Genomic DNA, 23363 nt, shown 5'->3' with positions numbered 1-23363 from the left:
AAGCATTTAATTTGGGGCTCATGGTTATAGAGGGAAAGCGATTAGTGAAGGCATGAGACAGGGGTTGAGAGGTAGAACAAGCTCCACTGAGGGAGAGACAGAGAATATTGAAATGGAAGGGCCCAGAGCAAGGAGGAGGTGGGAAGACTTAGGAAATGAAGCCATAAATAGTAATCTTGCTAGAAGGAGAATCCCAAGAGACACAGGGAGGGTGACACTAAAGAGGTAAGTGCCAAGGATAGCATCCCAATCCAAGGTACCCCCAAAGGAATTAATACTTGTCATAGAGAGGTCTGAATCACAGTGGAGAGGTGTCCTTTTCTGTGTGTAGGGCACAGAGAACTTGTGACTCGCACTGAGCAGGCATCAGCGAACTAAAGGGACAGAATGGGCAGCTCCAAGAGGACACATACCCAAGCAGACATGATGCTTGGTACATACATATTTACCAACAGGCAGAGGAGAAATGATGATTGGTACATACATATTTACCAACAGGCAGAGGAGAAAAAACAGCCGAAATTTGGAATAAAACATGTTGGGCTTCAGAAGGCAGTGTAGGCAAATGATCCGTTCCCAGGAGGGTTAAATCAGCAGTTTGGTTCAGTTAGGAGGGTTAGGGTTTTTTGGGGTGAGGGTGGTGTCCCTGCTGGGTTTCAGACCAACCGTAAATGAGGCTGCAGTGAAACCACTTAATTGGACCTCCGTGGGTAGAAAGAAAGGTTTAATGGGGATCAAATTACCAAGGCTTTCTCTCTGGAAGGGGGAGCAAAGTGGTGGAAAAGCCGGTAGATTTTATATGGTAGTCGGCAGAGTCTAGATGTCCTTGCTGGAGGTACTTGACTTTTGGGGAGGATTAAGAGTAGTGGTTTTCCTGGCAAACAGAAGCCCATTTTGCAAGGTCCCTGAGGAATGCTGAATTAAGGCTTCTGTTTGTTTAGTAATGATCCTTCAGTTTAGGTCTGTGTCTGTTTAGGACAGTGTCACCGGCACTGCCATTCTGGGGATTTACTTTGAACCAAACACCTTCCTTCCTTCCTTCCTCCTTTGCTCCTTATTTCCTTCTTCCTGCCCTTTTCCCTCCCTCCTTTCTTCCTTTTTTTCTTCTTGACAAGCCCAGGCTGGCCTTGAACCTCAGCTCCTTTTAGTTTTTCCTTCTGAATACTGAGATTACAGACATATGCTACTACACCCACTGGACATTTCTGGGGCTTTCATTTTATGTATTTACATGAGACAAAGTCTTGCTGTGTAGCTCAGGCTGGTCTTGAACTTGCCACGTTTTCCTGGCTCTGACTGCTGGTGTTCCAGACATGGAATACTGATCCCAGCTCTCCACTGGCCCTTTCTGAAGATGAAAATGTCTTTTCAAGCCTTCAGGCAGGTCAAACTGAGAGGCCACAGCTAGTAAATGTCTGAGCCGGACAAAGCCCAGGGCTGCTCTGTTCTTGAACGTGTCCCAGATAGGGCTGCCACGAAAGGTTAGGAGCATGGCTTCAGCGTGTCTAACAGGGACAAAGTGGAGGGAGACTCATGTGTGCATAGTTTAACAATTACACTAATGTGGTATTTGTTAGTTCTGTGCGGCTTAGAGCTTCAATGTCCTACGTGCTACGTGGACAGTGGTGGTAAGCTGCAGCTGTGGTACTCTTCGGAGGAGTGCAGCCTTTAAGTAGAGCCTGGCAGGGTAAGCTGGGTCATAAGTCAGTGCCCCTCGAGAGGCCATGACCCTTCCCACCTTTTCTTTTCCTGGCTGCCAAGAGGTGAACAGTTTCTGGCGTACATCCCAGCGTGATGTAATGTGTCAAGCACAGAGCCAAACACGGGGGCGAAACCTCCGAAGCTATGATACTACATTAGAAAAATAAAATATTGAAAAAACCCAAAAACTCCTTTCTTCCTTTCAAATTGTTTATGTCAGGAATTTTGTTACAACAGTGGGAAGCTGGCTGACACAAAAATACAAATAAAGAATATTTACAGAACACTAATATTTATACAAAACACACAGGTAAGGGAGGAAATCTCTTTGCTCCTTGGGAATTCAAAACATCCATGTCTGTCCAGCATGGGGCCGGTTGCTTTTGAGATGAGGGTGGTCTACTGGCATTCGTACAATTTTATAGTGTTTCCACTCCCCCCCCCATTTGAAATATTTTTGTTTGTCACTATTTAAATGTGGTCCTTGTTTTAGTGAGCACAAAGGGCTAAAATTACATTCAGTGGTCATAAAAAATTATTATTAACATATCTCTCTCTTACACAGGGTCTCTAGTACAGCTTGGCCTTCAACTTCCTGTATAGTTCAAGATATCCTTAATCTTCCTGTCTCTACCTCCTAAGTGTCGGACTTATAGGCAGCCCCCATCCCTGTTTATACGGTGTTGGGGATTGAAGCCAGGACTTCATGTATATAAGCAAGGGCTCTATACACTGAGCTGTGCCCTCAGCCCTTAAATTATTATTAGTCTTTATAAAGCAGCAAATTCCCAAATGGAGAATGTGTTATTTGAGTCGTTAAAATCTGGTTCTTTGGTTTTGTGTACCATTCCAGCATCAGAAAGTTCTAGATTTGGAGTTTTTTCAAGTGATCCTCTGGTCACACTTCTGAGGTAGATGTGAGCAGTGGAGGGTCATCCTGTGGAGGTGAGGGGATTTCATCCTTGGACTCCAGCTCCTGAGGCCCTGCCTCAGACGGGGGTTCCGAGGCACAGTTGTCTTCAGGGTTCTGCTTGCTGCTTTTAGACTCTTCCGTGATGATGCTCAGTTTGTCGAACACTTCGGTTTCGTCAGGGGGAGGGAAGGAGAACAGCAGAAAAGTGCTGTGATGGGGGTGACTCAGAAACTGTAGGAAAATGAAAAGACAGTTGCTTAAGTGCCAACCTCCCTCTCCCGCCCCCACATTCTCCTTCCTATTCCTGGACTGGGGCTGACAAGAATTTTATGCGAAACCTTAGGGATGGAAAACTGTAACTGCAAAATGCAACAGTATCATTATGGCGGCTCCTTGAGAAAAGCTATCACATGACCTAGCAAGTCCTGGCAAGACTATGCTCACAGGTACCTCAAGGGAAATGACAGCAGGTTGTGGAAGAGGCTTACAGGTCTCCTCTATTAGAGCCAACAGTGGCCAGACAGCAGAACAAACAGCAGGTGCCATCCAGGGACGGACACATAAATATCATTCTTTAAAAAAAGCAAGCCAGCACGTAATGGTGCTTTCCACATACACCTAATCACCTGAGTGACCCCTGACCCCATGCTAGAGAACTAACTCCTGAACATTGTCCTCTAGCCCCTCCCACATACACACAGTGACATTGGGCACACTGTCACTCACACATCACATGTACACGGACCACACACACATACACACACACACACACACACACACACACACACACACTACACATTCTACAGCATGGAGGAGCGTTGAAGACATCATGCTAAGTGAAACATGCTAATCACCACCAAACAGGAAAAAGAGCCTGGGGATATCACCCCGTTAGTGCAGTGAGCGCATAGCACGCACCACCCCAGCACAGCAGAGAACTGGGCATGTTGGTGCACAACCATAATCCCAGCACTGGGGAGGTAGAGGTAGGAGGGTCAGAAGTTCAAAGTCGTCCCTGGCTATATTGTGAATTTGAAGCTAGCCTGGGCTATGTGAGACCCAATCTTAAAAAAAAAAAAAAGACGGGCAGGTAACAAGTGTGAGTGATTGTACTACTGCGAGGGATCTAGAACGATGAGCTTTACAAAGGCAGATGTAGCGACATGGCTGCCAGGGCAGAGCACCAGGGCACGTCTGGCAAGGTCTCTGCTGTGCAAACAACATGCTCTGGGGATGCTTGGTGCCCCTTAGCCACGTTCTGAAATGTGACTAAGGTGTGGATGCCATGCTGACTGCATTTTTACCACAACTAAAAGGAGTGGGACAAGCCTCTCTGCAGAACGCTCACCTGTCAGTCTCTAATACTTCTTCCTGAAAAACAAGATGGCCTCTTAGTCTGATCCCTGGGGTGAGGCACACTCCCGGCTGCCATTTTCTCTAGGAAGTGGGTGTGTAAGGGTGTGAGGGGGTAAAGGGGTGTGTGGGGGATGCACAGGCCACGGATAAATGTGTCACGGGCAGACTCGTGGTATCTCTCATGTCTCTTGGGCCAAGTTCACCAGCATTCTCTGCGGCACTCTGTTTTGACCTTTAACCCAGTATGTCTGGTACAGTAGCCACAAGCCACATGTGGCTAGTAGCTGGTTTGAATGGAGGTGTCTTGTGAGTGTGAAATAGACAAGAGATGTTGAAAATTTTGTATGAAAAAATGTGAAATATTAATAACTCAAAAACATATTGGTCAAATGTTGAAATGATGTTATTTTAGGTCTCATAAAATCCAATACTGAAACAGGCGTACTGCCAGGTTGGAGAGCTCCATCCAGCTTCCTCAGTTCAGTCTCCCTGAACGGGGATGTGCCAAGCTGTTAAGTACCCTGCGTCGGGGCTGGGGATTTAGCTCAGTGGTAGAGCCCTTGCCTAGGAAGCGCAAGGCCCTGGGTTCGGTCCCCAGCTCCGGAAAAAAAAAAAAAGAACCAAAAAAAAAAAAAAAAGTACCCTGCATCATCGTCGTGATTGGACTGGGGTGCGGCGGTGTGGGAAATGTTAAGTTTGCTCTGTGGCCTCCTTTCTCCTCACTTGACAGCACTTCTCCACACCCCGCTGCCCCCACAGCTACTGTGAGGCCCCCTAGTCTCCGAGGTGAGGGCTCAGTCTGGATAGGTCCCTTGCCTGCACCTGCTTGGCCTTTACCGGCAATTCTTTCCTGTCTGGCCAGTTTCTTTGATGGGGAAGCCAAGCAGCAGAAATCTCAGAGGAAGGCTTTCCTTTCTGGTGTTTGGGTGAAGAAACAGCTTCCACCCGGAGCCTAGGGCCTGCATCTGTTTGTTCTTGCTCCAACCAGCTTTGCGTCAGCTCAACCCCAGAGATTCTCTGCTCCCTGGTGCTGTACAGCTTGCACTGCTGTCCAGAAATTCTCTGTGCTCTGAAACTCTACGGTTCTGTGTCCCGCTTCCTATCTATGGCAGGTGCTTCCTACGGTCCCTTCAAAGTGTCCCCAGCTTCTAGAAACTCTGGCAGCTGCAATGGCTCATAGCGGGGCTCCTCTCTGGAAGCAACATTCATAGCATAAGACCAGTGTCCTTCTCCACAGGAGTTCACTTTGGTTGTTGGTGTGTGAACTGAGGTTGTCACGGTGCATGAAGGCAACCAGTAGCGAGCGCATAACGGCGTCATTAAAACCACACTAAGTTGGGGAACCTTCTCTAGGAAGAACTGGAGTACATCAGACAAGTTTGAGGAGGTCTCTCATGGATAAGGTACTCCAGAGAAGGCGAAGGCTGGATTGTCCATCCCACACTGAGAAGGAAGTGCTCTGCTTGGCAGATCTTCCAGGGTTCTCAGAGATTAATCTAATCCCACGTGTGGGAATAGGGCACAGTGTGGGAGAGGCAAAGGGTGCTGACACAGGAGGAAGACAGAGCAGAACGGGTCCTGCAGCATGTATGTGGAGCAGCCATACCTTCAGGCTGGCAGATGGTTCAATGACCGCTTGCTAACTAAGTCTGATGCACGTGTGACCCTGCAGGACTTAAAAATGTAGGATGGGAAAACGCTGGGTGAACTTCACAGTCAATCACATGAGGATATTCCCAAAGCAGAGAGTAGAGCTGTGAGTTCAGGCTGGACCACCTGCAGCAGCTCAGTGAGGCTTATGTGGACCTGGTCAAGTCTCTGACCGAGGGAGAGTAGGTGAACACAGAGCCTCAAGGTGGTTGCCATGGAGAGCACCAGTGCCAAACTGAGTCACGTATGTCAAAACCAAACAGCAGAGCCATGAGGCCACGAAGGGAGGTCTTCATGCACAATCTGCCCTGTGACGGTAAGACTGAACCACAGCCTGACACAAGGGTACCTCAGCAAAGACATCTACCAAAACGGTTGTGATTACTCTTTTCAATAATGAACCAGCATCAAGGTTATAATCAGCCAAAGATTATTGCATCAAAATAGCTGGTATCCTTTCTCTTGGTTTACCCTTAAATATCTGTTTCCCCTTAATTCCCTGAGTATACTTAAAACCACTACTCCCCCATCCCCCACCCCCAGTCACTATGACATATACCCTGAACTTGCAAATTTCCTTGCCCAACCTTGAATAAAACAGTTTTTCTTCTGAGAGCTCCTGTAATTAGAGTGGCATTACTGTGGGGCTCCCTACCAGGCCTGCCCTGTCATTACATGAGGTCAGAGGATGCTGGTCAGTCATGTACAGGAATGGTACTGTTTTCCCCACCCCACTGTATCCATTCTGCCTCTGGTCATCCTGTGCCTACATCAGGAGACACATCGTCATGACCAGATGTAGGAGGGAAAGGTCAGCATTGCTTTAGAGGGAGGAGAGCACGGTATGAGGGGATCCTATCGTGTGAGCAAGCCCTCCACAGGCTGGGCTTTGCCTGTGCATATGGACAAGCTCATAGTGTGTAAATAAAAATCATTAGTCTTCAGTCATCCACATTCCCTCTTCCCTCAAAATTTCATCCATAATATATACCCCAGAATGTCAATCACTGTGATATTCACAAACTGAAAGCACGCTGCACCTCTCCCTCCCTCCATTCTCCCTTCGCCAGTGAGTGCTCCCTGTGGGGTGTTCTCTCTCATCTCCACACCGTTCTGCTCCCTCTCTTCCCGCCAGAACCATTACTATGAACCTAAGGACTCCATGCTCTGGGCAGTGAAGAAGGCGCTACCCAAGTCTAGGGTGGAGGATTCTGGAACAAACCTTTGCTTCCTTGGCATTTGGGAATGGGCCAGCACATGGACACATACCATGCTCTTGTAGAGCATTGGCGCTGGACAGCCTTGACCTTATAGAAGTCTCTCCTCCTTCCACCTTGCCTACCTCCTTGAGGTGCTGTGGAAGAGACGTCCCAGAATGGAAGGTGTACTTGGTCTTCTTGTAAATGAACCACACCATGCTGAAGCAGCCCAGTAGGAAGAGGAAGACTATCAAGACGGAGGCTATAAGGATGATGGCCACGATCCAGGGAGGGGTTGTTTCTGCTGGGGACAATGGGGCAGGTTAGGCTCTTGGTGTATACAGGTTGAGCTTCAGGGATCACACACCCACTGTGATCTCACACAATACCTCAAACCAGGCCTGTTCGACCACACTGGCCCAGAGGCATGGCTGTTGGCTGGAGGGTCTCGGTGTTTTTGAAGAGTTTCACCTCTTTCCTGAATCCTCTTTACAGTGTGGTTTCTGCCATGAATGATGGCACAGAAGGGAATGAGAAGCAAGATCCTGGTCTGCTTTACCTGTTTGTAGAGTGGCCAGAAGTCTGCCTGCTCTGGACATTGTGCACTGACGACACAGATAGGGCCGAGGGAGGTATTGGTATCGAGAAGCAAAAGCATCTTTACCCCAAGGAACACACACAAATCCTCAGGCTGGGTGGCCCAAGTGAGCACCACTGTCCCTGTCCCTGGGGGCCACCCATTCTTCCTGGAGTTTCTGACCAGAGCCTACAGAAGTGCACGTGCTGCTGCTGACCCCTGACCACACACCTCTGATTACCTGCAGTGAGCTTTTCTAGAAAGGCCTTCCCACCTAAGTCATGCTCACGGCACTGAGACCCCGCAGTGTCTTCCTCAATGACTGATAACTACGTTTGCAAAGCCAACAGGAAGGATGTCTCTATAGGTGATCAGCAGGTTTTGATAAATACCGTTGGCAGAGCCAGGTGGTGAATGGTAACGGCACTGAACTCAGTTTGGTGGTTTTTTTGACTTCACCACCTCGGCTTGCTCTGGCTTCCTCCCTCTCAGACATTCCTCTGCACAAGTGGAGTTCACCTCCTTCCATCTGTGGTAAGTAGGCACTGGGTAAAATCTCGAGTTTCTGCTTTAACCAATCCTGCTTGATTTATGCGGGAGCATTCAGGAGGCCACCCAGGTCAGCCCTGGTCCCTGCTTCCCTCACTCAGGCAAGTTCCTTCTCTAGCTGACCTGGCCACTCCCTCCGCCCAAGCCACGGCCAGCACCAGCTTCTTGAGCAAGGACAGATGGTACCTAGTGGGGCTGAGAGAAGAAACCCTGCCTGGTAAGACATCTGAAAAGAACTGTTCGTGCTGAGAATACCAGGTATCATTTAGACACAGTACACCAGAGAACCCTGGCTTTCCATTGACTATAGGCCCTGTTGCTGTTTGAGTAAATGTCTCACAGTGCCACAGTATTCATGGATAAACAGTTGTGTTGATAGAGAGACAAATGGATAGACGGATGGATGGACGGATGGATGGATGGATGGTTGAGTGGATAGGCTAATGGGTGGATGATGGATGGGTGGATGGATGGATGGATAGATGGGTAGATGGATGGATGTACAGATTGATGGGTGGATAGCCTGATGAGTGGATGGTTGGGTGGGTGGATGGGTGGATGGGTGGATGGGTAGAAGGGTGGATGGATGGGTGGATGAATGGATGGGTGGATGGGTGGATAGATGGATGTATGGATGGATGGACTGATGGATCATGGATGGGTGGATGATGGATGGATGGATGGATAGACTGATGGATGTGGATGTTTGGGTGAATGGCTGAATGGAAAGCTTCAGGCTCTTATCCACTCTCTAGTGTGGCAGGGCGAGCCAATGTTGCTGGGATCTCTCAGGTCTGGGTGGTGGGACAAAATCAGCTGTTTTCCTGGTATTGTGGGTAAGGACAATACTGGTTAATGGTGATATTTTTTGTTACTTCTCAGGATGAGTACAGGGGGTGAGGGCAAGAAACTGCTTTCTAAAGAGTGTGAACTGCATAGCGATTTACCAAGCCTGAAGTTCTTCCCCTGGCTACAGATCCATTGACTCTACTATTGGCAGACCATATGTTTTATTTTAAGGATTAGGGCACATCAGGCTACCTTTGGAATTAAGTCTGTTGACAGGTTGTTAAAGATGCGACCTGGGGTTATAGTAGCCTGTACTCAGTTCTATGTTCTATGTTCTTGTCCTTGACTAGCTAAGTGACTTTGGGCAGTTGAAAGAAACTGGGGGCCTTCCTTTTCTGGGTCCATAGGGCATTCACACTGAAAACCTTCTATGTATATAGTATTTAAATGAGAATTTTAAAAACCCTGAAACATCGGAGTTTGCCAAACAGGTTTCCTATTTCTCTTTTTAAAAGAAAAATGTTTGGATCTTGTCAGGGGACAGAGTCTTGCTCTGTGGCCTAGGTTGGCCAGCAACTCACTATACAATACAACCTGGTCTCGTGGTGATTCTTCTGCCTCAGCTTAATAAGTATTGGAATTACAGGCCTGAGCCACCACACCAGGCCTGAGCCACCACACCAGGCCTGAGGCATCACACCAGGCCTGAGGCATCACACCAGGCCTGAGCTACCACACCAGGCCTGAGGCATCACATCAAGCCTGAGGCATCACACCAGGCCTGAGGCACTGCACCAGGCCTGAGGCACTGCACCAGGCCTGAGACATCACACCAGGCCTGAGACATCACACCAGGCCTTAGGCATCACACCAGGCCTGAGTCATCACACCAGGCCTGAGTCATCACACCAGGCCTGAGACATCACACCAGGCCTGAGGCACTGCACCAGGCCTGAGGCATCACACCAGGCCTGAGACATCACACCAGGCCTGAAGTAGTTTTCCTTTAGATCGAATTGTGTCCCTCACATCAGATTTTGCAACACCAGTGGTTCTGCTAGTGTCTGGCTTTGTATATTCTCAGATTACTGAGATTCCTGTTGAAAAATTGGCTACTATAGGTGTTGGGCCATATATCCTCACTGTTGGGAATTAACAGTGTATCTGTGCAGAGGCAGCACTCAGGCTAAGACATGTCTTTTCTCTTCTCCACCTTCCTCTTTCTGTTTTGTTTTAATCATATCCTCTCCTCTCCTCTCCTTCCCTCCCCTCCCCTCCCCTCCCCTCCCCTCTCCTCTCCTCCCCTCCCCTCTCCTCTCCTCTCTTCACCTCTCCTCTCCTCTCTTCTCTTTTCTCCTCTCCCTGTCTTCTTTCCAGTTGTTGTTGTTGTTGTTGTTGTGTGTGTGTGTGTGTGTGTGTGTGTGTGTGTGTGTGTGTGTGTAGTGACAATTTTGGAACTTTTGGTTTTTAAAAAAGACACATAACTATGACAAGAATGTACTTTCGTTTTAGTCCCAGGTGTGGGGATGTGGGGCTGCTTCGAACCGTCTGCAGCAGCTGATTGTGATTTGCCTCGTGCTCTAGCAGAGGGGTGCTTTTGCCAGGCGCAGTTAATTTCTGCAATTGTGTGTCATTTGGAACTCTGGGAACTTTTCAGAGGGTACATAAATGCCAGTGCCCTCAATAGGCAGTTGGTGGTCACTCAGGAGGGTTGGGTGTGGTTTGTTAGTAGTAGTGGTCACAGGAGAAACACAAGGGAAGAAATAAGAGCCTGAGATCCTCCATCTAGCCTTCTCTCTCTCCCTTCTAGTGTTAGGGGGTGAAACTGGGGAGTAAAGATGGGAAAGAGAAGCACCCACAAAGTAGCAAAGACTAGCTCTGTGTGTGTGTGTGTGTGTGTGTGTGTGTGTGTGTGTGTGTGTGTGGTGGGGTAGAATACAGGGCTACACATGCTAGATAAGACCTTTATCACTGAACCATGCCCTGAACTACTGTTAACATACAGTGTGGCGAACTGTAGACACCAATGTGCCTTGGTTCCATGTTTTACAAGGCATCTCAATACATAATGGTACTAGCTGAGGTCACTCATGTTTTCCAAGCTCCCCTTCCCAGTCATTCTATGTCTCCAAAACTAGAGATGCAGGGAAGGAAAAACAAGATGTCGGAGGGCTCAGTCTCTGCTGGGCATCTGTATGAGGACCAGCTAACCTACTTCAGAGAGGTGAGAAGGAAACAGAGCATAGTAAAGATAGATTCATGGAGGTAGCCCGTAGCCCACCAGACTGGTGAGAGAGAGCCAGCATCCTCAGCATGGGGCACCTTGTTTGGAGCATGAAGCAGACCCTCACTCAGGGTCTGGAGACCATGCAGACTGGGGGAGGCTGACTTCTGACCTGTGGTGACGTTTGAGCTGACTGCTGTGGTGTTCAGGACCCATAGGTGAGTCCACGGAGCTCCGAGGAGGCAGTTACGGGCTGTCCCCATCCCTACTCACCATCACTGGTTGTCCGTTCACAGACGGGTTTGCTCCACTCTCCCGTTCTGTTCTGGTCGAGAAGAAACCCTTGAACTTGAATGCAGTAAGTTGTCCATGGCTCCAGGTCTCTGAGAACCTCAGAGTCATACTGAGATGTGACTTGAAACTATAAGGGAGACAGACATAGCAGTGACGGACATCTCTCTCTTTATTTTCCTTTCCCATGTACTATAAACCATGCTTTAGACTTATCAGGAAGAGCCACTCACTGGCTGGAGCTCCTTCCGGCTTCTGACACATGCTATGTCCCAAGGAATGGGATAAGACCAATGGTGAGGCAGCCAAGCCATCTCATGGCCTCAGTCCTGTAGCACGTGTATATCACACTTCCCTTAACAAAAATTACTGTACCCAGTTAAGGCAACCGGGTTCTTTTCCTCCCGGGATCCAGGGTGCCATGGGGATAGGTGTGCTGCCTGAACAGATTCTCTAAGGAACCTTGGAGCAGAATTTCCTAGTAGACATTCATATCCTTGCCATCAGACGGGGTCATGTGGCACCTTTGGGATGCTGCAGAGGGCACTGGCCAGGATCCACACTGGTCAGATCACCACCGATGCCACAGAAGGCACTCGTGGCCAAGGCTCTCAGTAGGAGCAAGTTCAAAGGCGGGGCTTTGCCAAGTTGAATGCAGATAGATTGAAGACATGGCAGGCAAGAAGTGGCTCATCCAGATGGCTGAGGGTTAAATATTCCCCAATTGTGGTGCTCTGGGTTCTAGATTTTACGTCTATCAGTCAATGCCTCTAAAACCGTGTGATGTGATTTTGAAGCACAGTATGGAGAGGTGAGGTGAGGATCCTTTTCCAGTCTCCTGGGGCTCTCTCCCTCCTGTCCCTTCATTTCTGGACTAATCTGATTTCATGCTCTTTTTCCCACCAAGACAATGGAATTCCCCAAAGCCCTGCACGCTCTTGGTTTAGGTAACTGATCTGGCAGCCTTTGAGGGACGCTGCACTTTAGAAGGCAGTGCCATACAGTGCTGTGGGGCATGAAGGAGGTAGCTACTGGACTTTCTAGCATTCGCACAGCCACATGAAGGTTACTGACATGTAACCAAATGCCAGGGCTGTGGGTGTATTCTAGATAAGGAGCTAAATATAACAGGGGTTTTGCATGTCACACCTGGTGAGAGAGGCACTCAGCCATGGTGACTGATCCTTAATTAGAAGATGCGGATAATCCCTGGGGTGTAGTGAATGGGTCTTGTCCTTGGGTTCCAGGGCAGAGATACTGCGCTGAGGAGTGATTCTGAGTTTGGATATTTTGTATTGCCTCTCGGGTATATTCTTCCTGGAGTCTTGACTGTGAGCAAAAACCACCTCTGGTCGAGGCTGATGTCCTACATGCCCTTGTCTAAATACATGTGTCTTATGATGAAATTTGGTAATAGTAAAGGGGAGATGAGGGCGTTGTAAGAAGAACAAACTCCTACCAACTGTCTTCTGACCTCTACAATTGTGCCCATGCGTGTGTGCACACACACATACACCCACCCACCCACATACATTAGTGGGAAAAATCCAATCTTTAAGAAATGTTTAAGTTGGGGTCTTCAGGAGGTGGTTGGCAAGAGCCCTCATGAATGCCATCAATGATCTTCCAAAAGAGGCACCAAGGCACTGTGGTTCCCTTTGTCCTTCACCTTGGCCATCAAAGGGTGCAGCATCAGCCATTCCCCTAGGAGCAGAGTGGGCTAGCCTTCATGTGATACTGGACCTGCTACCGTGCCTTGACCTTGGACCCCCTCTGCTTCTAGAACTATCATTCATAAATTATCCATCCTATTACAGCAGCAGGAATAGACTACAACACAGATCCATTCAGTGGAACTTTTTTTGGGGGGGGTGAAAAAATTAACTTGATATATTTCTCTCTCTCTCTCTCTCTCTCTCTCTCTCTCTCTCTCTCGTGCGCGCGCGCGCGCGCGTGTGTGTATGTGTGTGTGTGTGTGTGTGTGTGTGTATGTGTAATTATATCATCCCAAGACAATAAGCACAAGTAATCTTCCTCTTGGACTTGTGGGAAGGAATTGATAAACATTAAATGTAAATAATTTATCAACATATATACTAGTTTAGGTATTCAGCTCAGAAGCACTGTTTGGCCAAAAATAAATCTATCTACATAAAGAGAAGAGAGCCTTGCATTATTCCAGAGAACGGGAAAAGTTTGGCTTTTGTCAGCAAATCCCACAGCAGTTCAGCGAACTGGGTTGTTCTTCCTGTTTTATGAGTGAAGTGGGGTCTTGTGCCTATTCTGTGGTCATTGATGTGACCAGAGCAATGTGGCGACAGAGACAATATTCCAGCCAGACTTTCTGGTATTAAGCTTTGACTTCAAAACAATTGTCCCGTGAGCTGTCGAATGACTCAGGTTTGTAGCGGCCAGGTGGCTTGATCTCAAGGACTGACATGCCTCTCAGCATGAAGAGATAAAGGTAGTAAATTTCCTTTAAAATAACTGCTCCCTAAAGAAGAGAGCAACAGGGAAAATCTGGATAAAAAAGGGTAAAAACAAACAAACAAAAAACAAAACAAAAAACCAAAACCACTGTCCTTAAATATCTTGGGAGTTGGGAGGGGCCATAGCCATGAAGTGACTGGCTTGTGTTTTGTGGCAACTCTGGGATGGGAAACTGGTCATTCAGTTGGTCACATGGTGGCTGACTCCAACTTCCCCCAGCCAAGTGCTGACAATGCCCTGTTTCTCCTGCAACTTCCTCTCAAGGGGAGGGAAGTTTGTTGTGTGGACTTTGTCCTTAGAGTCTGCTCCGTGTCTTTTCCAGAGCTTTGGGCTTGTAGAGGAACAGGCTTTAGATTCTCTGGACAAGAAGTGCTGTGACTTTGCAAGACTCTGCCTGGTCATCTCTGTGCATGTATAGATGTGTGCACACACCAATATGTGTATGTGTGCACACATGGATATGTATATACATTAATATGTGTATGTGTGCACACATGGATATGTACACACACCAATATGTGTATGTGTGCACACATGGATATGTACACACATTAATATGTGTATGTGTGCACACATGGATATGTATACACACCAATATGTGTATGTGTGCACACATGGATATGTACACACACCAATATGTGTATGTGTGCACACATGGATATGTACACACACCAATATGTGTATGTGTGCAAGCCAGAGGTTGGCATCAGTGTCTTCCCCTGTCGCTGCCCACCTTGTTTTTGAAACAGAATCTCTCCCTGAATTTGGATCTCCCCAACAGACTAAACCAGCAGATCAGTGAATTCCCAGGATTCTCCTGTCCCCACCTCTCAGCTCAGGGTTGTGCATCCCTGGCTTTTAACTTGTGTGTTGGGGAATCCAAATTCTGTCCCTCATGTTACCGCAGCAAACACGTTACCCACTGAGCCCTTCCCGGCAGCCCCTGGAAGCCCTCCCCACCCCCTCTTGTCATGGCCCACCAAACTGAGCGAAGAACATGGTGCCCACATCTGAAATACACGAGAAGCAGCCTTACCTTCTCCTTAGTCCCGTTTTTCCAGTATTGTACCCTGTAAGCCCATGAGTTATAAATGTTCTTCATGGTCCATGTCTCAGGCTCATTCTCTATTTGTGGGGCTGAGAAACGCATGTGTATCGAATCAGCAAGGGATTCTGTCTGCATCTCAGGAGGTCCGATAATGGCTAAGTGTAAGAACACATCAAGATGACAGTCAAAAATCGCATTCTTCACACTTCAGTGCAAACCCATTCTTCATATATGTGTGCAATAGTCTACCGAAGGATAACACTGGCCCTCCACACACCATTTACAACATTGCCTGAGGATGACGGATGGATTTTTTTGCCTGTTTCAAAAGATCCAAAATCATTTGTCTGTATTAGTCAAATTAAATCCATTTACGTTCACAGTGATATCTAATATATTTGGGATTATTTCAACTACATTATTTTGTATTGCTTGTAAAAATGGCTTTTTAAGGAAGGGGATCACTCCTGTACGCAGTTCAGGTTAGCCTCAAACTTGGGATCTTCCTAAGTCTCAACAATACTGTTGTCACGGTCATGATAAAAAGGTATGACGCCTTGCTTGACACGCACACAAATCTGCTTTTAATTTGTATTTTATTTTATTAGATTCTTCTCTTTCTCTTTGTTTTCTGCCTTTTACTGGCTTGGATTCTCTTTTGTTTTCCAGCCTAAAAGCAACGAGTATTTCTGTGTCTGTAGAGATTACTCCTAAATGTCTATCATCTGTAACTATACATATTTTACAACTTTTATTTATGTAGCTAGGTCCTTCGCCCCATCTAGATCTCCACCCGGTCAAACGTCACTCTGGGGAGCCTGCACACTGTGGCTCTCTGAACGAGAGTGCATTCCTTCCCACTTTGAGAACCATGGTCACTCCATACCATAAAATACCTGCCATTGGGTTACTGTCAGTCTTCCCATGAGTCTGGTTCACTCCTCGAGGGCAAGGCTATGTTCTTGTTTGTTGCTGTAGCTTCAGTGCTAAGAACCTGCCTAGCACACAGTTAGGTGTGCAAAAATAACCACGGAGGGAGTAACAAAAGACTCTGAGAAAGCTTGGCCTGTTCTCCTCTCTGATCACTGTTACTCATGAGGGGCTCTTGGTAAGTCACAGGGGCCTGTGTCAGCGTCTCTGCTCTCTCACTTTTACACGTGTGACCTTGAGTCATGCTTCTTGCTCTGAGTCTCCAGAGAACTGGTCCCCATGGGACATAATGTAAGACTTAGAACCAGCCGGGCCCAGCAAGAAGCCTGGGGTGGAAGCCTATATATCAAGTGGTTCTCAGCCTGCGAGGGTCCTGTGAAAGAGACAGGCGTGAAACCAAGACCGTACTTGGACCTTTGGATTGTAGTATACCCTTAGGCTGCATTCGACTTGACTTTTCTCTCAGTTCAGGGAGATGGCCGTGATGTCACCTCCCTGCCAGTCACGTGATCAGGAGGGTGTGGCGGGCTAGGCGTGTCAATGGCACGCTTGATTTATGATATCCTCTGCTTATGATGGGTTTACAGGAACCCCTCATAACTACTGAAGACCGGCCTAGTTTTGGAGCCTGACTGCCAAGGAACCGTCTTTTTCAACGGTCATTTCCTTCCCTTGTGTTTAGAAAGAAAGGATCATTTAGAAAAGGAAAAACAACTGGCCATTTCCAGGTACAGAAATATGAGTTTTGTGCTTTCCTAAGACAGGACTGGAAAGGGAATGAGAGACTTCGGCCTCGTTCTGTCTGAGTGAGCACCCGCCTGTGGAAGCTACAGAGCCCACCTGTGAGGACCTGTATAAGCCCTGGTCCCCAGACACGAATCTTCCCTCTAATGCCCTGGGGAGGGCCTTACGTGAGCTTTGTCCCTGACATTTTTGTGGCCTCTAACTCTCCCAGTTGTTGTATGGTGGCTTAACTAGTTTTCAATTCCTGATACTTTAAATAGTTGGTCTCGGGGCCTCTGGGTCCCCCTAGACCTCCACATCTAATGACAGCATCTTCTTTACAAAAGTTACCAGGCAACCTTAGCAGATCCTACCATCGCTGGACTCCTTTCTTCCACCCTTGATGGTGTTCTCTCTGCACTGGGCTTTTCTTTCTCCACATCTACCTCTCTCCTCTTCTGTCACATTTTAAAACTTACTTTGCATTTTATTTTTTGTGTAAACTAAAAGTTTATGTGTATGGTGCTTTGCCTGTATGAGTGCTCTGTGTGCCAGGTGCCCAAAGAGGCCAGAATTCCACGGGGCTGGAATTACTACGCACTGTTGTGAGCAGACTTGTGGGTGTTGAGAATTGAACCCAAGTTCTCTGTAAGAGCGGTCAGTTCTCTTAACCACTGAGTCATTTTCCAGGCCTTGGTCTCTTGGTTTACCTCATAGTCTCTTACTGACTCCTTTCAGAGCTGTCTGAGCCTTTCCATTTCCTCATTAACAGCCGGGCCCTGACTCATCATCTCTGTGAGTAGTGAAGCCACCAAATTTATACTCATCCATTTTATTCAGTGTATTTCCCCCGCTTCGTCCACGAACCCTCGAGTTTACACCCACAGCTTCTCTGCTATATCCTGAGCGTCATGGCGTAGAGCATTCATCTGAGGGCCTACGAAGCCGCCTTACTGACAGGGCTAGAAGTGAGGTAAGATTACTAGATGTAACGAAGAGGGAAATAAATGGCTTACTGTCTTCCACGGGACAGAAGGTGACGTTTACCCACTCCGAATGTTCATCTGCAAGCTCAGTCCTGACCCTCACGGTGTGGTCTCCATATTTAGAAAGAACCGAGAAGTCGCAGTGGGTGGAGGCCGTGTTCTTGCAGCGGTCTTGGAAGTACCAGTAACTACACATCAGAAAGACAAAGGCAGGCAGTGAGTCCTCTGCCTCATTCTCTGCAAAGGCCAAGGCCAAAGAAAGACTTCTCACCTTCATTTTTATTTCCTGTTCTCACAGAATCTCCCTCTGTTGCCCAGGCTGGTCTCTGCTAATCCTCCTGCTAATTTAAAATCCCCAATGTTGGGGTTTCAGGTGTGCACACTGTGCCCAGTAATCACTAATTTGGATAAATACTATGCACAAGGAAATCAATATTTCCCAAACTATGTGTTTCCTGAGATCTTAACGATCCCTGGGGAATCAGTCAGGAGGCATCTAAAATATAATAGCCAAGTAAGTTGTGGAGGAATTGAGTTAAACAAAAACCGGTATCTTAGAAGCAGCAGAGACTTTACTATCCTAATAAGCCTTCACGGGGCTCCAAACCTTGGGCTGAGTATTCAACACATCTGACAGAGAAAGCTTCTTTCCTGGATTGTGCATTTCTGAAAGCATTGGGCTATTACTAGGCTATGGTTGACGTACACGGATTAACTAGGAAATAATAAGGTGGTTTCGAATCATGTCCCAAGAGTGACTCGCAAGGATTCTGGAAGAATTCTCAAACAGTTCATCTGCCCTCAGAATGATGACAGCAGCAAGCATGGCAGGAGTCTTGGCAAATGGAATTCCTAACTCGCCCACAGCAGCCGGAGGAGGTGTAATTAGCTGCCCCCAGCCTAAGAAAACAAGAGCTCCCTTCCTGTAAGTAAGGAGCTGTCTGACTGGTTCCCACCACACCTTCCTGTCTAGGTGTGAAAGCCAATTGGGGTCACCCTTGTTGTCTGTCTTGGATTTTTCCCCCCTTTTGCTATGATAAAATATTCTGGTGAGGCCAATCTGAGGCAGGAAGTTTATTCTAGTTCACAGGTCCAGGTTGCAGTGCATCATGGAAGGGAAGGGAAGGCTTCGGGAGACTGAAGCAAATGGTTATATTATGTCTGAGGTTAAAAGCAAGCAATAAATCCATGTGTGTGAGTGTCTGGGTCACCTTCGCCCCTTTAAAGAAGGTTTATTTTATTTTTATTTATGTGTATGTGCATGTGCATGTACGTGTGCATGTATGTGCATGTGCATGTGTATGTGCATGTCCATGTGCATGTGTATGTGCATGTGTATGTGCATGTCCATGTGCATGTGTATGTGCAGGTGTATATGTATGTGTATGTGCATGTGCCATTGGAGGCTAGAAAAGGACATTGAATCTCCTGGGGCTGGAGTTAGAGGTGCCTGGAGCTATCCCAACACAACAAATCCTGGAAACCAAACTTGAGACCTCTGCAAAAGCATCGAGTGCTCAGTTCTGTTGACTTCAGGGCTCTAGGGACCACATCACGGCTCACTCCCTTGTTATGGATGTCCAGAGTTTTGCAAAAAACAGGTAAGGACTACTGAGATCACGGTCTTCTACAACCTGCCTTTCCCTCTTAATATAAGAGGATTTCTTATAAGCATTGCCTGTCAATAAAAAAGCTTACAGCCAAGGAGCAGAGGCAGGAAATGGGAGGTGTGGCATCTGCAGGGAGAGAGAATTCTGGGAAATAGTAAGGGCTGAGAAAGATTTGCCCCGGAAAGGCTGAAGAGAAGAAAGCAGCCACACAGCTGAACTTATAATAAAAGGGATAGTAAGTTAACAGCTAGTTGGAGAACAAGCTGGAGCTCCTGGCCTAGGCATTTAGTGATCAATAATTAGTCTCTGAGTTGTCACTGCTGGGAATAAAGTGGTCGGGAGGAAAAACTCGTCTTATATTCTGTCGACCAAATAGCTCTTCAGGCTGGCCACCTAACAGAGTGGATTACTTCATTACAGGGTGTGTGTGTGTGTGTGTGTGTGTGTGTGTGTGTGTGTGTGTGTGTATGTGTGTGTATGTGTGTGTGTGTGTGTGTGTGTGTGTGTGTGTGTGTGTGTGTGTCTTATACGACCAATGTATTCACTTCACACCAGGTGGTCGGCACACCCTGCATGTCAGAGGTCATCTTGTGGTAACTCCTCTTTCCCTCTTTTCATCGATGAGTGTTTTTTCTGGTCAGTATGGGATATGAATATCGCTCATACTTACATTTTGGATGTCTCTGTATGAATAGCCTCTGAAGTGCTTTATTCTAGACAGCCTGACCCCTGAATGACAACCTCCCTCTGTTGCCCTAGCGACAGGGGACAAAGGTAAAATTCTCATGTAGCAGAGAGTTTATTGTTCTGGATAAGTGGCATTCACCTGCCCGGGTTGAATTCAAAGCAAACTTTATGGAGTCATATAAGTCATATAACAACCTAATTGTTCAGGCCCAGTGTCTTTCCTAAGGACATGGCTGTGTATTTATGTACCCATCTGTGGTTCCATGGAGAGGAACCCTGGAGACAGGGTAGTAACCCTTAGTTAACCACCTCCAGTGTTCTGTCTTCATGAAGCCACCATGTCTTTCCATCTCAAGGACATACACCTGGAATCACTCACTCCTATGACAATGGCAGGAAAGCCAGACAGACATAGAGCAGAGAGCATGTGGTTTGTCCCCCTCCTAAACTCCTGCTGGAGTTTCCTATCACTGAGCTATGATACCCTTCCTGTACTGTTTTGTGATTCTGCCATCTAGAGCTAGGTACCTTTGACTAGCCTCAGGCATTTCATTACAGCAACAACAGGCAACAACAATGCTGACTGATATAAGAAGGAAGTTAATTCCCACAGTGAAATTGCTATGTATTTCCAGACCTGAGTGGAGAAAACAAGGGGATGAAATGATAAAATCACCACACGAGGGATCCTGCAGAATGGCCTTTTATCAATTGCTGGTCCTTGGATGGCAGCATACAGGGGTTTAAAAGGGCACGCTGTTTTAACAAAAGGCACACTGGAATGTATGTGTGCACGATGTTGGATTTTCATTGTCAGCGTGATGGGATTTAAGATCAGCAAGGAAACTGCCTGAATAGGTCGATGAGAGTTTCCAGGAAGGTTTAGCGGAGTAGGGACGTTGACATATCTTGGATGCCTGGATTCGAGCAACAGTTTCTGATGAGTTGGGGTCTCAGATTGAATGAAGAGGAGGAACCAAGCTGAATGCTAGCTTTCTGTTTGCTTACTGACTGGATACCCAACTGTGTGACCAGCTGCCTGGTGCTCCCACCACTGTGCTGGGCTGTAGCCTCCCCTTCCACCAAAAAAACAACCAACCAAACACAAACCAACAAAATCCCTCTCCTTCCTCAGTCCCTTTCATCAGATACTTTGTCACAGCAACAGAAAAGAAAGTGATACAGTTTCTAAGTCAGAGAGTTCAGGGAGGAAAGACAATAGTAAATGATAAATATTGGTAAATCTCAATGTAGGTGCTCAAGTGCACATATATATTATTAGTATATTATATAACACAGTATATAATAGGATATATAGTATATAATATATACTTAAAATCGTAAAGTGTTCAGTTTGTAAGAAATTATTTCAAGCTAAGAAAAGAAAATGGAAAGCCTAACATGTGGGCCAGGGGACTTCACTCTTTCCACTCCTTCTTGAACTCTGTAGCCCGTCAGCATCTGTGTAAAACACGACAGCTTTGGCAAATAGGGCGGGGCTACCTAGATCTGGAAGGGCATGTTCTCTATGGCCTGTCTGTCTGCCCACATATCTGAGTCACCCAGAGGTCAGGTGTGCTGGCTCATGGGCCTTGGGTCTCCTGCTGCTACTGGTGTGATACCTGACATCCAGTCTCTGGGCAATATGAACAGGCTGCCAAGGGAAGGCTAGTCTGTACCCTTCACCAATATGGGGACTTGGAGACAGGCAGGACAAGCAGAGGCCCTGCAGTGGTGGTGGCAGATTCCAGAATGTTCTAGGAGGCCCGCAGTGGAGGGTAGATGGTAGGAAGCAAGTGCCTTCCTGTTGTGCACCCCACCCCCCATTTTCACACTGTTGACTTTTAAAACACAAGCTCTAGGGGCTGGGGATTTAGCTCAGTGGTAGAGCGCTTACCTAGGAAGCGCAAGGCCCTGGGTTCGGTCCCCAGCTCCGAAAAAAAGAACCAAAAAAAAAAAAAAAAAAAAAAACAAAACCAAAAAACAAAAAACAAAACAAAACAAAACAAAAAAAACAAACAAACCACAAGCTCTATAACTGGGAATGACAGTTGCACCTGCTTTCCTCTTCAAATACTCCTGTTTGCAGCCAGTCTGGGCTACATAGGGACTTCTATGCTACTACCCTGGGTAACACAGTAGGCATATCAAGACTTGGAGTTAGAAGGAGGGCCGAGACTGGTGACTACAATAACTCCCTTCAGAGACAGAACAGAGGGCTAACAGGATGGGTTCCCTGGATTGTTACAGCCGTGCAGGTGGAATTAGCAGACTCTTCCCCCCACCCCCAACCCCCCGCGCCCCGAGATCCAGGCCAGGCTCACCATTCTCTGGTACCAGCTTGCAAACAGCCACTAGACCCACCTTTCATATTGAGCTGTGAAAGTCAGGTTCTCTTTGGGGAAAGCAGGCACCTCCCACTGTAGAATGTTCTTGAAATTAACTGAATTCATTCTGACATTCTCAGGAGGTGGAATCATTCCTAGAGCTGAAAAAGATAAGGAGGAGGGGACAGATAGCAATGTTTTTTCAAAAACAAAACAAAACAACAAAACAGAAACTAAACCAACCCCCCCCCCCCAAAAAAGGTTTTATTTGAAGCAATAATGAGAAGAATTTCTGTCTGAAGCCCCTGGAACCCTGGTTGGAGTTGGGTTAGAGGACCTGGGAATCTTGTGTCAGCAGCAGACTGGATCCTTAAAGGAGCCTCAAGAAGGGTTGTCAGGGAGACCTTTGGATGAGTGAGCCTGAGGTCGCATAGAAGGCAGCTTTTGGGCTAAGGGCAGAAATTACTTATTACGTTTTGACGTAGGATATTCTAAACCACTTATGACCCAACTATTGCCAACAGAGACAGACCAAGTGTGGTAGTAATTATTCAACACCTAGGAAGCTTGGACTCAGGAAGAGGAGAACCAGTCGGGGAATGCCTAGAGCGCAGCCAATGGAAAGCCAGTCTGGGCACACACTGCGTTGAAGAGTCCCCAGAAACTCTCTGGGGGAACTGAGGGGCAGAATTCAGATTTTAGGGTGTGGACCTGTGAAAAGGAAGGTGTGGGTGAAGGGGAGCTAACGCTACAGAGGACAGGGGACAGGAAAGGAGCCGAGGCTAGGGAGGACTCTGGTGTGTGTCCCTAAGGTCCGGACAGTTACCGCGGGGTGCTCAGAAATTGTTTTCAGTTAGAACTTCGCCTGGCGGGGGAAGGGGGAGGGCGCTGTCAACAACTCTACCGGCACCCCGCTTAGTTTACCGTCTAGACAGCCTGGAACCGGCTGCATGCTAGGGGGGTAGTCCACCCAGGATCTAGCCAGTGGCAGCATAACGCCGTGAGTGTGCATCGTGGCGAGGGGTTCCCTTCCTGGTGCTGGGTGCCGCGTTCGGTCCCTTTCCGGGAGCCCATGGGTCGAGACTTGGGGACGCCCCGCCTCCGAGTTCCCAAGCCTGCGAGCCTGCCTGCCCCGGGCCCCTGCCCGCCGACCTCACCTGGCACCAGGAGGAATCCTCCCAGCCAGCCCGCCACGCTCGGCGCCCAAGCCATGGCCCCGTGCGGCAGCCCCGCGGCTGCCCGCGCCCTTCCCGGAACCTCCGCCGGGCGACCAGGCCACTCCCCTTCGGCTCCCTCCGCCGGCAGCCTCACCA

General features: G+C 47.7%; 1 protein-coding gene and 2 long non-coding RNA genes across 10 annotated transcripts in view; 2 read left to right on the top strand and 1 right to left on the bottom strand.

Annotated features, from left to right (window-relative positions):
• Positions 1–23363, top strand: part of LOC120095616 (uncharacterized) — a 177461-nt gene that overhangs the window by 33297 nt on the left and 120801 nt on the right. The gene's annotated exons all lie outside the window — the stretch shown is intronic.
• Positions 1891–23311, bottom strand: Il10rb (interleukin 10 receptor subunit beta). 4 transcript variants are annotated; one of them, NM_001107111.1, is given in 7 exon segments: positions 1891–2845; positions 6963–7120; positions 11232–11379; positions 14776–14942; positions 17457–17614; positions 22088–22211; positions 23208–23300. In NM_001107111.1, coding segments are annotated over 7 exon segments (1056 nt in total). In that variant the 5' UTR covers positions 23263–23300; the 3' UTR covers positions 1891–2599.
• LOC148002525 (uncharacterized) overlaps positions 7811–23363 on the top strand; it is a 70922-nt gene continuing 55369 nt past the window's right edge. The window contains exons 1-2 of one of the 2 annotated variants that reach the window (XR_015633304.1): positions 7811–7930; positions 8047–8162. This is a non-coding gene — a long non-coding RNA (uncharacterized LOC148002525). Of the gene's footprint in view, positions 7931–8046; positions 12574–23363 lie in introns of those variants that run through there. The other variant, XR_015633303.1, reaches the window with a different exon arrangement.

This window comes from Rattus norvegicus, chromosome 11, assembly GCF_021556685.1.
Source record: "Rattus norvegicus strain SHRSP/BbbUtx chromosome 11, alternate assembly SHRSP_T2T, whole genome shotgun sequence".
Taxonomy (NCBI): domain Eukaryota; kingdom Metazoa; phylum Chordata; class Mammalia; order Rodentia; family Muridae; genus Rattus; species Rattus norvegicus.
This window is presented reverse-complemented; position numbering and strand designations above follow the sequence as displayed.